We start from the raw sequence: 14,767 nt of genomic DNA, 5'->3' as shown, positions 1-14,767 counted from the left end.
CCTTCACAAGCTACGGACAAGCCTCAGGACTGCCTGCAGCCCACTTATAAGAAAATATGAGCTGCTATACTGGGCATGATTTGTGATTTCACTGTAATTTTCCCATTAAGCCTAAAGTTTATCAGTCTTCTCTCCTACACATTCTGCTCGTTCCCTATCCCTTTTCCCAGTCCCCACGCCACCTCCTCCCCACCACCACCACCCCCCAAGAAATGAACTGGTTTACCCAGCAGGTTTAGTCTTGCTTTGACCAGCTTATTGTTTCAACGTGATTATGAAGTCGCTGAGCCTGAATACACAGTTTATTAATTCTCAGGCATCTCCCTTGGATGTGGTGTGAGGCATGCGTGTGTGTCTACCTCAGTAACGGACACTCCTGGAGTTTGAAATTCTGCCGGCGACTAAAAAGATGGAGACTTGCAATGTATGTGATAAAGTGATCGCATCCACATCATCTGGGCGGTGCAAGGCATCTGGTGTGGGCATTTTATAGATTTGAAAATTGAGAGAGAGCAAGAGAAAAGGACTCTGCCAAGAGCATAGAGCTAGTCAAGGGGGAGTTAGGCTGCGTGTTCAGAGCTGTGTCATCACCACCCGCATGGCCCTTTTGCTCCCATGCATCCCTCCTGAGGGCTCCTGCGTGTAAGAACGCAGGGTGTCTGCAGACCGCAGCGTGCATCATGCAGGCACGGCACATGTGATACGTGCGCGCAGAGCTGTGGAGATGTGACACACATACAGGGCTTACAACGCAGAGCACACCCTGTTAAAATTAGAGTAAAACTGCTGTAATTAGATTAAATTCTAATCCAAAGAGATCACACCTCTCCACCCCTACCCACGCTACCGTTTCTCCTCCAGTAGCCAGTTTCTCTTAAAGATGAATACATTTCAAAAGGCACCTTGGAGAAATTTTCATATAATTTTCTTTCAGTTCCATCAATATAAAGTTATCCATTGATTTCATGAAAATAGCTTTTTCACACATCTCTGCACACACAGCCCCCCACACGCGCGTGCGTGCGCGCACACACACACACACACACACACACACACACACACACGTAAAACATTGGCAGCAGGTACTTTTAATTTGCTGGAAAATATTTCTAAGAAGTCAAAAAGCTCCAGCTGAAATAGCGTGCCCTCCTATTGGCCAGCCAGGCCAGTTGAGGAACGTGATTGGTCCCTGATCCTAAGGACCGATAAGAACGGCTATAAAATCCCTGGGTGCAGCTCTTAGGCCCCCAGTTTGCAAAAGCCAGAGGTGCAAGAAGCAGAGACTGCAGCAACAGAAACAGCGGGAGCAGCCCTGTCCGCAGAAGCAGCAGCAGCAGCAGCCAAACGATCCTCGTCAAATCCTCACCTAAGCTCTCAGTGTATCCAGATCCACATCTTCACTCGAGCCGGGAGAGGGAAAGAGGAAAGGGAGGGAGGAAAAAAAAAAAAAACCCAACAACTTAGCGGAAACTTCTCAGAGAATGCTCCAAAACTCAGCAGTGTTTCTGGTGCTGGTGATCAGTGCTTCTGCAAGCCATGAGAAGGAGCAGAATGACTCTGTGAGCCCCAGGAAATCCCGAGTGGCAGCTCAGAACTCAGGTAAGCGCAAACCCAGGACCGGTTTCTCCCCCAAAGAGCTGTCCTCATTTACCTCTCACTTTTGCCACTGTGTCTGTGACGGGCTGATCTTCATAATGAATGTGCTTCGTGCCTGGTGGCAGTAAACTGCTCGTGTAATCCAATAGCCTTAGGGAGTGGAGCTCCTTTGTTTAATAAACTGCATGCGACTAACGAAGAAGCTGGTAGCCGTGCTGAGGGTATTTCATTGCATAAGCCTAGCCTGATTGCCTGAAATCTGGCACGTACCCTCTTGGGGGGAGGGGGCGGGGAAGGCTTGAATGTTGGCATGCTTGAAAGTGCTCTCTATACTTTCCAGAAGCCGGCCTGAAGGTGAGACACAGCTGATCTGATGCCAGCCCTCCCCCCGCCCCCCAAGACCCTATAACTTGACGTCTCTGCCTCTTTAGAGAACACACAGAGAAGCTCCCTCTTCTGTCTGACAAATCCAGGGCGGATTCAGAGGAAACCCTACCCATCCCACCCCCAACACCCACCCCTGCCTCTCTCCCTCCTCCCCAGCTCTCTAGCGCTCCATCCACTCTGCATGCAGCCCCGATGGCCAGGAGCCCCTTGCAAAAGATTATTTGTGAAATGAAGCAGCTGTTCCTCCAAGGGGAAGGTCTTACTTTCGCCCGACTCCCGGAGCAGTTCATTGTGACTGCCCCTGGCCTCTGAGGGAAAAGAGGCGTGAGGAAGCCAGCGTTGACACCTCTGCCCCTTGACTCCTCCCGCCCCACTCTTGCCTCTGTCATTCCTTCCCTCTCTCCCCCAACTGTCAGCAGAGATGCGATCGCAGGTGTCAAAATGCAGCAGACGTCGACGCTCCCCCTTGGAAGAGCGCAGGTCCCTGCCTAGGGGAGAGGAGGGCTTTTGCCTTACTTCCTTTTGTACTTAGTTGCTATAGAGATGCTGTGATTCACAATTCGAGCTTGCCTAAAACAATAGCAGCCCTAATGCATATTAAAACTGCTTAAAGCAAAGTTATAATTTGAACCCGTGGAAATATATAATTAGGGAAATGACTTGTAATATCCCAGAGGCTGCGGGTGGTGGGAGGGGGTGGGGAAACCTAACTGAACCATGCTTTTGATCTCAGAGGAGAATCCTAGGGTGTGAAGGCTACAGATCATTTCTTGTTGAGCTGCCTGCCAGAACACCCCCCTTCTGTGGGAGAGAAATTACTTTTATGGGAGATCTTATCCAGAATGCAGAAAGGCTCATGCAAGTTCTTTGTGGTTTTCTTCCAGTCTTGCACAAGGGGTGCCTTGGCCTTGTTATGGCACACCTGTGTTTCTCTCTTTAAAAAAAAAAAAAAGCTTTTAATAGGAGAGATTATGCATACCTCTAAGCACTGTCCTGGGGAGGGTGGTGAACATGAATGGATCAGATTCCTTGCTGCCAGGATGATGGTAAGTTTAAGAAAAAAAAAAAAAAAATCAGAAGGGTCTCCCTCCAGATGGACTCCTGGCAAATTCTTCTCTGGATTGTAATTCCATGCTTTTTACTCTGCAGTGTAATTTTTACAAGCCATGTAGATTCTCTGCCCCGCTCATCTGCTAAACCTGACCACTAGCCCCTGCCTACTGCCCTCCTCATGCCTTTAGCTGCAAAGCAATGAACTGTGATTCCATAGAGAGGCTGGAAATCACTGTGCACCTCTCACTTGTCCAACCACCAAATGCATGCAACAGTGAGACAGAGAACACGTGTGTCCCAGGACGAAGGCAGCCCCACACCTCCTAGTGCTCAAACTCTAAAAATTCAAAAGGGCCTGCACATCCCCTTTCTCTCCCTGCTCCTCTTCACATGGGTCAGTCCCATGGCCCTCAGGACAGGCTTCGAGGATAAGTTCTTCTGATCCTTTGCCCTTGAACTTTGTGCCTGCACCCAATTGACCCCACCCAGTGTCTCTCCTTTGGACCCAGATTGGATGTTTGTCTCTTCCAGCTGACGTGATTCGCTGCCTCAACACTGCTCTGCAGGTTGGCTGTGGGGCTTTTGAATGCCTGGAAAACTCCACCTGTGACACAGATGGGATGTACGATATCTGTAAATCCTTCTTGTACAGTGCTGCTAAATTTGACACTCAGGTAATAAACCCTTGATCCCCGCTCATCCTAGTTGTTTGTTTTTAACCTAGTATTGGACTGTTGTTTAGGAGAGTCCGGGAACCAGTCTGCTTCCCGACCTCCCTACATGACATTCCCTTCTTAGGGTACACACACATGTGCACACACACACATGTGCACATGCACCCTCTTTGAGCCAGATTCCCAACCCCCACTCCCAAGACTAGAAGGAGCTGTCAGAAGCCAGCATGTGAAGGGAGGGGTAGTGAGTAGGAAAGCTTTTCCTCTTGAGGAGGAAATAAAAATGTTCTAACAAAGAAGTTCTTGCTGCCCGATCTGGCACACTGGCTTGTAAATTGAATTATCAGATTCAAAACCAGGGATGTAAAGACAGTTTTCAAGTTAATCTCATATCCTTTCTCCAGAGCCCAATTCTCAAATAATCTAATGGGAGAGGTATTTAAAAAAAATTAAAAAAAGGAATTTTTCACCATGGGTGCAATGGTCTCGTGGCAAGGACATGTGAATGGCCATGATTGGTGCCAAAGTGAGCCCCTCAAAGGTCCCCAGGTTTCACATCCCGACCTCATTCACCAGGTCAAGCTAAAGCTTTGTTCCCATCCTCCCTTCTCCTCGGCAGGGAAAAGCCTTTGTCAAAGAGAGTTTAAAGTGCATCGCCAATGGGGTCACCGCCAAGGTGTTCATCGCCATTCGGAGGTGCTCCACTTTCCAGAGGATGATTGCGGAGGTCCAGGAAGAATGCTACACTAAGCTGAATGTGTGCAGCATCGCCAAGCAGAACCCCAAGGCCATCACTGAGGTCGTGCAGCTGCCCAATCACTACTCCAACAGGTACCCACGATGCAACCCCTCCTCTGCAGCCAAGAGAGGGGTGTGGCTGGCAGAGCCAGGCTTGGAAGGAGGGTTAAATTGCCACAGTCACATTCTTATTTTAGCCTGCAGCCTTCCCAGCTTTTGCAGGAAAATATGTTTGTGATTGGTAGTGACAGTTTAAGCAGCTTGGATTTCCCCCCCCCTCCACTGGGAGAGAAAAAGTCTTTGCATGCAGCTAACAGAAAGCTTTATCTGCAGCATCCTTGGGTGCATTTTCTTTGTTCATTTCTTGCCACAAGCCTAAGGAAAGGGTGAACTTTCTGGAAACCACTCTTGAAGAACCATGACTGTGCAGCAGTATAATTGGCCATGTTAAAAAAAAAAAAAAAAACTGGTTTAATGTCATAATGCAGACTTTTTGTAAATCTGCATTGTTTAAAATCAGTTCTCATTCTAGTCAGATATTCCTCTAGTTAACCCAGAGCAAGCCACCTTCATCTCTTAAGTCTCAGATTTTCCTGGCAAAAAGTGAAAGGGCTAGACTGGACCATCGGTAGGTTCCCTTCCCAGTCCTATATTGTCCCATCCCTCTAGTCCAAGATTGCCCAGTAAAAAGTTCTGGTGGCCATAGAGGTCCCATTTAAATCTTGGTTGATCTCACTTAACCCAAAGCCACTGAACTTGTAATATCTGAGCCACATGTCTGGCTGTGCCTTGGGCTTACTGTCTTTCCCAGCAAGGATTGAACTCCAGATACTGCTACTGGCATCCTGGCTCCTTGTGAGTGAGCTGGAAATGTTTCTAGTAAGAACTAAGGGACCGAGCAGGGCTGGCAGGCAGGGACCACACAGGCAGTGCAGGCTGGTCATATTTAACCTGTTGTGATGCACCTTGACCTAAAAATTTGACCATCATGAAGTCATGAAGTTCTGAGATTCTTTGATGCTCCACAAAATCTGCAAAGTCCCAAAGATCAATTCTATGCTACCCTGATACCCTGAAACTTATCACAGGCTTACTTGATAAGTTTCCTGGCCAGGTGTCTGCATCTTTCTTCAGAATGACTTAGGAGTGATTTAGTTGTGTACATGTATGCAGTGGAAAACCAGAAAAATGGCTCCTTGCATTAAACAAAGATTGAGGTCTCATAACAATTTCTGATTCACTCTTAACTACATGTTTTTGCCCTTTAAAGCCACAAGTTCATTTATGCAAATCATTTACGTGATCCATAGATCCATAGGAGAACAACTCTACCATGAAGTTCTAACCAATTTTCTAGATCAGGGAAATTAACTCTACCTTCTCTCTCAAATAGCTTGTCTCTTTTTAGCAACTTTGGCTTTAAAAATCTCCCAGGAAGACTCTTGCTGGATAGTGGAGAGGGATGGCCTAACTAATTGTTGGAAACTCCCTTCCCCATCAGGCAATGAAATGAAGGATTCTTAATCACACTAAGGCTAAGGGTGAAGGACGTGTTTTGAGATGTGTTGGGGGAAGGAGTGTGGTAGTAAAATCATTATTACAAGTTTAGACCCTAAAGTATCCTGTGACAAATATGAGCTACAATTTGGCCTATAACAAACTTCCAGGTAATATTGATCTTGCTGTTTCAACTGACATAATCTTTTATAATCTTCCACTGTGGAGCGAGGCATGCATCATATAAAGGAGGGCAAGAGGCTAGATGGAAGACCCCACTCTACCCAGGAAAAGTTCTTCACCACATCTCTCTTCCTTTTAATATGTGCCTTGGTTTTCAACACACTTGGAAAATTGTCGTAAAGTTTTCTCATCTCCTTCCTTCAGCTTATGGGACTCACACATAACAGGAAAGGTCAGTGGGGGAAATATGGCCCGTGCCTGAAGGCCAGAATCTCTAGTTCAGCTCCTACCTTTCTCCAAGTATTTTACTTCTGCTGGCCAATATTATTCCTATTCAAGCTTGGAGAGATTTCCGGTTTCAAGTTGGGCTTGACTTGCTCTATTTAAGCTCCTCGCCCTCCTAAAACATCCTGCTTTCCCAGCCTCTGTCCCACCATAGACACACACTAAGTTGGTGCCAATTGGCAAAGAATTGTAAAAGGAAGTAGTTACAGGTTCATTCCACCTTCCTGTGACTTATCTAGCGTGAGATTTGGGGCTAGGAGAATCCAAAAGCCTGTGACTGGACCAAGAGGCAGAACAAGGGGATTTTCCATCACACAAATGCACCTAAAAAAGAAAATACAGTTAGAGTGTCCTCCTGGCAAACTGTGCCTTCAGCCGTGAGGAAGCAAATAGAATTGATCAGGCAGGCAGGGCAGCATGAGGTTTGGGAACCAATTAGACCAACCCAGATCCAGAGTGGGAAAACTGGCATAGCGTCCAACTCTCTAGGGCAAGGATAGGGAACAGGAAACAAAAGAATAATATTGATCAAGGGAAACAAAGGACTATTTATAAACTCTCACACAGAACGTTCCTAGGCAGTATGTGAATATTTGGGTAAGCATGGCTGAAACAGTAGCTATGGAGAATATCTGATCTTATTCTTCACCAAGATGAAAAAAAAAGTCAGGATGAAATTAATTTTCAAAATAGGAAGAAACATGCTTAAAACACTAAGTGATCTGAATACTTAAACCACTGATTCTACCACACATCCTTTTCTTCCCTCACAAAAGGAATCTTCTTAAATAGTTCTAACTCCTCCTGCAGAGAGGGGCCTTAACCTGAGCTGCAGTGTTTTTGGTTAAATTGAGAAGGAAAATAGGTGTTGAATCCCTGAAGTATAGCATGCCACAGCTGAAGAAAACTGTTATCTAGACTAATTACCTCACTCAACTGATTAAAGAATGAAAGTTCAGAGCAAGGAACGACCTGCTGAAGGTCACACAGCTTGCTTGTAAGTAACCAAATTGGGCCTAGAATTCACATGGCCTAGAGCCAAGTTATTTTGATTTCAAAAATGGCAGCCAAAAAAGCCTGCAAGAAATATCCACAACCCCAAAATAGAATGCAAGCATAATGGAATATATATGCACCATAGTGGTCAGCCATTCGGTGTGAGCACATGTTCTCCTAAAAGAAAAGGCACATCTTCCCAGTAGCCATAGTAACTGTAAGGTACAGTAGGTGCTCCATAAGTGACAGCTGCTAAGTCAACTCTTGCTAGGGGCACAACTTCTAAAAATACTCTCTTTCACTTGGTGACCTAGAGGAAAGATCTGTCTTATCAACCAGCACAATTCCAAAGGTCAATGCTATACTCCAGACCTAACGAAGGAAAAGGGTTAACTGTAACTGTATTAGTGGTAAGGCAAGCTAACAGATTCTTCAGCCTTCGAAGAGCTGCTAAAGGAGTTCCAGACCACTTTCCATTCCAAAGGGGCTCTCTTAGCCTGCCCTGTTGGGCTGTCAAAGCTCCAAGAGTGGTGTGGGGAGGAGGTCACTAAGCCATCAGGTTGGCAAAGATGGTCATCAAGAAACACAGAAATCAAGTGTCCTGACTGGGACACCAGAGAAAGCAACACTAAGAGTAAAAACCCTCCAAGAAAGAGAGCAAGCACTTTGACAAAGTGTAGACACGAGGAACACAGGGCCCTAAGGTGGTAAGGTTAGCTAGAGAGGCTTCATGTCATTAAGGCTATTAGCCCTCTGCAGCCAGAGAAGTGTTTTCGATTCTAAGAAGAAAGAACTTCTTTCTCTTTCTGTTTATTTCTAAAGAAAGATCATATTTTCCAACCCATTTGGGGATTTATCTGGCATGGGCAGAACTTTCTAGAAGTGGAAGAGTTCATTTGTGAATTATAAAACCCTTATTGGACATTGTCCTCCAGGAGCCTCTTGCCCTCTGAAATAGACAGCGATCCAGGGAGCCCAGGTCCTGAGAAAGCCAGGAGTTAGGAGCAGCCTGGAGACTGATGTGTGCTGTAGGAGTTTGAAGCTGTTGGTATAGTTGTTTATTCTCAAGTTTTCCAAAACCAGTGTTCTCCCCATTCCTCCATCCAAGTGCTACTTGACTCATGTGCTTCATAATTCCAAAGGGCTGGAAAATGTTCCCCTACGCCAGAGAATCCCAGCTTCACACACAGCTGGTTATAATTGTCCCTGGAGGGAGGGGTACAGGATAGGATTGTGTGCCCTGTCGGCAACCAAGACACCATTTCTTTTCCGGTCCCCACCGTCATCCTCTTTCCACAGAAGGGCGAGCAAGAGCTCTGCCTCATTACCCATGTTCCACTCTATTTACTGTACATCCTTGAAAGGACCTCTCTGGAGGTTAAGTTATTCTGGAAAGCTGTTTGATCCTGTGCTCCCAGAGGTGAGTTAAAAATAAATAGGTTTCTTTTCCTGGAAGATTGTGTGGCCCCAGAGATCCTCCAGCTCTTCTGAGGAAAGGGTCTCCCCACATAAGTACAGCAGGTCACTGTCATCAGGGCAGTTTCCTAATAGCAAATGCAGAGCTAATGGGTTTTGACAACTGTCACCTCACAACGGAACAGAGGCCACCCAGCATGAATTGGAAAATACCAGAACTACCTCCCCAGAGCATTGCAAGTCATTTGTGAATGCTCTGATTATTATATAGTTGAATCCTTTCTCAATCATGATACTTTGCTGCATGATTTGGGACTTTTAAAGAATTCATTCCAAAAATGAAAGTAGTTTTCATAGATACAAGGGTTTTCTTTTTATGAAATCTACCAGATCTGTCCATAATTATTCTTGAGCAAATCACAATCATTGGGGAGCTTTATGTTCTTAAAACTAGTTTTCCTCAGTGGTCACAAAATAAATTTAAAAATCTTCAGTGAGTAGGTATTTTACTTCATGACACTTACATATAAGAGACAGAAAGAATAAGAGTACAAATACTGCCTTTGATAACTTTTCAACGCAGTCAGGGAAGCGAACTCATCATCAGATGCTAGCCTTTGTGACAGAAAGCAAGTATCTATAAGATGCCTAAATGAGAACGAGGCCAGCAAGAGCCAGAAAGCAGAAAAAGTTCTCATGAAAGTATCGAAGCATAAATACATAAAGACCATTCATTTTTCCTTTTAAATATCCTCATCGCCTTCCAATGAGCCTTCTCACTACAACATACTATGGGGGGAAATCTGAAAGTAGGATCAGTCAAGAGCCTTCACCAAGACTAGATAAATGTGCAGGAAGGAACGTAGATTTTTTGTGGCACACCAAGAAACAAGCTGCAAAGAAACACCAGGATAATTGTAAAGCCATGGCAGTAATTATTAGTATCAGCACCGAGTGCTGGGTTCACCCTGCTGCATTCATTGTGTATGACTAAGTCCCACTTCTGTCGCTGACTCATTGTATGATCTTGGGCAAGTCACTTCAGCTCTCCTTAGTTTCTCTTCTACAAAAGGAGAGTTGAATTAACCACTGAATGGTCTCTGTAGTCCCATTTAGACCAACTGAACAGTCCTCTGGATCAGTATGCCTATTTCAGAGGGTTTCTAAAACTTTTCAGACATCACAGTCAGTCTTTTATTTAAAGTGTGGTCTAAATCTTCTCAACACTAAATATGAAGACAAATTTGTCTTGTATGTGTGTGAAACCTAGAGAGCCTGTCCCCTAGACTAAAAAGACATTGAAGTAGGAAGCAAAAGCCACCTTCAGCGGACATGCTATTTATATTTGCATGGTCCGACCAGATGGGGACTTGTGTTGGCTGAATAAAGACCAAACGAAAGCCCAGATTTGACCCAGTTCTCATGAGTGACAGTCATGCATGCTTTCTCTTCCAATGCAGATACTACAACAGACTCATCCAAAGCCTTCTGGAATGTGACCAAGACACCGTCACCGCAATCAGAGACAGCCTGATGCAGAAAATTGGGCCCAACATGGCCAGCCTCTTCCACATCCTCCAGACAGAGCACTGTGCCCAAACACACGAGAGAGCTGACTTCAACAGGAGGCGTACCACCGAGCCACAGAAGCTGAAGGTCATCTTCAGGAACCTCCGAGGTGAGGGGAATTCTCCCTCCAACATGAAACGTACCTCTCACGAGAATGTGTAAGCAGGGAGAGGTAGTCACAACCTCACCAAACTAGTATAATTTTAGGGGTGTTGATATACCAATTTTGAGTGTACTGTGCCTGGATTGTTTTTTTTTTTTTTAAGTAGTTCCTATTTTCTATTCCCCTTAAAGAAAATTGCATGAAACTAGGCTTCTGTAATCCATATGCCAACATTCTCCCATGGCAGCATTTCCACAAACAGTATATGTGAGCGTTCTGCCTCTCCTCAGGAGAACGTACCCTTTTTCATCACCTTCCTCTAGCGATGTCATTTCCCAGCTCCCCTCCAACGCCCTCAAACACAAAACGTTCATGTATCTTCCCAGCCATTGTAATTTGAAAATGTGGAGCCCTTTAGAGTGGTTGCCCCAGTAGAGTTAGCGGATACGAATGACTTTATTTAAATGCATGTCTTAAATGCTCATAAAGATGTTAAATGGAATTCGTGTTATGAATCTGTGCTGGCCATGGACGAATATGAATGTCATGTTTGAATTCTTGATCTCTAATGAGCTAGTGTCTTATGGTCTTGATCCTCCAATGTCTAATTTCCTTTCCAATACATTTACCAAATTGCTTGAGCCTGGCTTTCCAACCAGACTTCAAGCCTGCATCTTCTTGCATCTAATGAAAAACAAAAAGCTAACATCTTTATGTACTGTAACTGCTCAGAGCTTTAAAAGTATCTTTAACAATTGTCTTAAAACCAGAGAATCTTAAGGTCTAACTGTGGAATATAAATAGCTGAAAACTAATGTACTGTACATAAATTCCAGAGGACTCTGCTTAACAAAGCAGTATATAATAACTTTATTGCATATAGATTTAGTTTTGTAACTTAGCTTTATTTTTCTTTTCCTGGGAATGGAATAATTATCTCACTTCCAGATATCCACATAAACGCTCCTTGTGGCCTTTTTTATAACTAAGGGGGTAGAAGTAGTTTTAACTCAACATCAAAACTTAAGATGGGCCTATACAAGATAGGAAAAACCAACAGGTTTATCTAAAGGACCCCAGGTAAGATGTTAATCTCCCAGCCCACCTCCACCCAGAGGCTACACTTGACTTAGACTTATCCTGAAACAGCTCTGTCATATCCATTTGTGAATTACGGGAACCAAAAGAGCATCCCTTTGGGCTTGGACCACTCAGCGCAATAAGGCTGACTACACCTTGGGAAGTGGCGATCCTTAACTCACCATCTTTCATCAGCTCCTTACACTCTGGCAGATGATGATGGGGTGGGAGATTGGCCACTAAATCAATCAGGAATGAGTCAGTGAGCCTTTGGGTCTTCAGTCCGGGGGATTTGGGGCTGACGGAGTATAAATAACCCTGGGCTGTCCAGCCTTAATAGATTCCTCTTACATTTTTGACCTGTAGCACGCTGCCTGCAAGTAGTCCTGGCAGCTGGACCATCTCTGTAGGATCATTTTAAAAAAGAAAAAAAAAAAAGAAAAAAAGAAAAAAAAAGATAGAAAGAAAGAGGGAAAAAGAGCAGGTGGTTTGATCATTTCTGCCGTGATGTTTACAAGATGGCAGCCACCAAAGCCAAATGACTAACCTATCTATGAACAGCAGTCGTTTCTCAGGGTCACTGTCCTTGAACCCAGCAGTCCCTTATGAGCGTCACTGCCCACCAAAGGTCAATGTTGAGAGAGGAAGAGAGAGGAGGGTTAGTTCTGCAGGGGCCGCTCCAAACTCGCTTGGGTAGAAACTATTGGTGCTTGACTCTCACTAGGTTAAACTCAAGATTTGACCAAGTCAAGTGAGAAGGACCCTGGTGGGAGGAAGGAGGGCACCTCTCCAGAAAAATGAAAAGCAATACAACTTTACCACGAAGCCTTTAAAACCAGTACCGTGCTGCTCGAGGAGTAAGATCGAGGGCAGCAGACCCAGCAGCCGCAGCAGTGCACGCGCTGCTGCCCTAGTCCGTGCATCGCCTCTAAGCGTGCTGACATCAGATTGTAAGGGCATTTTTATACTCAGAACTGTCTCATCCCCAGGTCCCCAGACTAATGGACACTGCCTTAGCCTCTTGGAAATCAGGTAGAGCACATTCTAAGTTAGATACCCCCTCTCTCCCCCACGTCCCACCCTAGGCAAGGCTGACTCCTCTGAACCAGAAAAGCTAAGCGAGTGTGTGTGTTGTGTCCATTTTGCAAACCCACTAACCCAGGACCCCAAACTGACAAGTAGTTCATGAGGATTCTTAGCAAAATTCCCTCTTATTTCAGTCCAGTAGATTGTCTCTGTCTCTTTTTCTTTTTGCTGTGACCTCTTCAAACCATGGTACCCCTTTTCTCCCCACGGTAATATTTATGTATGTATCTACAATGCATATATCTACCCATATGGAAAGAAGCAGTTCTCACGATGTTGCTAGTTTTTTTCTTCTCTCTCCCCCTCCTCACTCCCTCCAATGCTTCCTTAAACTTCCAAAGCTTCGTCTTGTGTTTGCGGCACAGAGTGATTCGGGGGCTGACCTAGACCAGTTGCATGATTCCTCTATCGTGATTTGGTTGCACTTTAGATATTTTTGTGCCATTATATTTGCATTATGTATTTATAATTTAAATGATATTTAGGTTTTTGGCTGAGTACTGGAATAAACAGTGAGCATATCTGGTATATGTCATTATTTATTGTTAAATTACATTTTTAAGCTCCATGTGCATATAAAGGTTATGAAACATATCATGGTAATGACAGATGCAAGTTATTTTATTTGCTTATTTTTATAATTAAAGATGCCATAGCATAATATGAAGCCTTTGGTGAATTCCTTCTAAGATTAAAAAATGATAATAAAGTGTTATGTTTTATTGGTTTTCCCTCCCCTATGTCTTTCATTGTTATTCTTTAAAAATTTCTTGAATGAGCATGAAGTCAAGATTAGTTTTCTTGAAGGTCACTTTGAGTGTCAGCACTTAAAAGAATATTGTTTAGAACATCTTCCAAATTTCTTTAGAATCATTCAGTAGCTTCCACTGACCTCATAAAAAACTGAAATGCAGGCTCTTTACAAAGTTGGAAAAAGTTTTGTGATCTGCAGACTAATCAGCAATCCAGCCTCACGTTTCCACCTTCTCTGTCAGGGACCTCCATGTCCCAGCGACACAGGCAGCTCTGGGAAGAATCACACTGTGCTCCTTCCAGGTCTTAGTTGATGTTGGTATCACTCTCTAGAAAAACTTCCCCTCCACCCTTTTCCTAAATTGGAAGCTCCTGGAAGACAGGCTGTGCTAGGTCACCAGAGTGACTCTGGCACAAAAATAGCACCCTCAGTTCTTTAAATAACTTAGAAAGTATAGCAATAGAGGGGGAAAGCCACCCTGCTACCATGGGGTCGTAATACATGGGACTGGGATTCTGGCTCTGTCACTTACTAACTGTATGGTATTTTATTTAATCTTGAATCACATCAGTTTCTGTCTCTGTAAAATGGAGACAGTGACAGTGAGCCCTAGAAATACAATAAGATATGTGATCTGCTTATGACATTCTCAATGCACAGTTAGCTCAGTCAATGGCACCTATCCTCATAGGCACAGGAAAGAAGAGCAAGCACGCTCCATCTCAGAAAATGCTCAAATGAATCACATCAGAAAGGCAACTGGGTATTGAAGGGTATGTAGGAGTTTAGTCCAGAGACACAGTACTGGGACACAGTATCAACACACACAATTGAAAGAAGAGACTTATTTTGGTTCACAGTCTCAGAAGTTTCAGGTCATGATTGACAGGCTTGGACATAAGAATGACACAATGGAAGGTCTGGTGGAGGAAAGCTTCTCCCATCATGGTGGCCAGGAAGTAGAGGGCAGCAGAAGGAAGGGAAGACCTGAAGGAAGAAGGTGTACACTTCCAGGTCCTGTGCCAATGATCCACTCACTACCAACGTGCTCCGCCTTGCAATAGTATACTTAGCACAGTTGGTATAGTACCTCCACGGACTCCCATGGACCCCCATGAACCCCCATGACCCAGCCACCATTCAGACACATGAGGCTTTTGAGCCTCAAATCTAATTCATAACAGAATTTAAATCCAAATGGGGACATCGTTCTCAATATTCTTCATTCCTAGCTCCAAACTGCATTTTCCCAAACTCAAATATGCATAGAACCACTAACAAATAGGACAAGAATTGTCACTTTAGGGCCAAAAGTGTGTTCCATTTGGTTTACCCTGACCTGACCAAGGG

At 44.4% G+C, this 14,767-nt stretch overlaps 1 protein-coding gene across 1 annotated transcript; it reads left to right on the top strand.

Annotated features, from left to right (window-relative positions):
- Nucleotides 1-1,241: 1,241 nt before the first annotated feature.
- Nucleotides 1,242-13,403, top strand: Stc1 (stanniocalcin 1). Its single transcript, XM_003479667.5, has 4 exons — nt 1,242-1,599; nt 3,568-3,710; nt 4,330-4,541; nt 10,286-13,403. The coding sequence occupies exons 1-4, from the start codon at nt 1,482-1,484 to the stop codon at nt 10,554-10,556; spliced, it is 744 nt and encodes a 247-aa protein (XP_003479715.1). The 5' UTR covers nt 1,242-1,481; the 3' UTR covers nt 10,557-13,403.
- Nucleotides 13,404-14,767: the final 1,364 nt, after the last annotated feature.

The sequence above is a fragment of the Cavia porcellus genome, unplaced genomic scaffold (genome assembly GCF_034190915.1).
Source record: "Cavia porcellus strain 051 isolate PalLab524CR breed Dunkin Hartley unplaced genomic scaffold, mCavPor4.1 scaffold_24, whole genome shotgun sequence".
Taxonomy (NCBI): domain Eukaryota; kingdom Metazoa; phylum Chordata; class Mammalia; order Rodentia; family Caviidae; genus Cavia; species Cavia porcellus.
This window is presented reverse-complemented; position numbering and strand designations above follow the sequence as displayed.

What these genes read in the sequence shown, in the direction of transcription:
- Stc1 (XM_003479667.5), top strand. Translation starts at nt 1,482, where the DNA reads ATGCTCCAAAACTCAGCAGTGTTTCTGGTGCTGGTGATCAGTGCTTCT. An exon ending in AGTGGCAGCTCAGAACTCAG is followed by an intron (nt 1,600 to 3,567) that starts GTAAGCGCAAAC and finishes TGTCTCTTCCAG; the next exon opens with CTGACGTGATTCGCTGCCTC. An exon ending in CCCAATCACTACTCCAACAG is followed by an intron (nt 4,542 to 10,285) that starts GTACCCACGATG and finishes CTTCCAATGCAG; the next exon opens with ATACTACAACAGACTCATCC.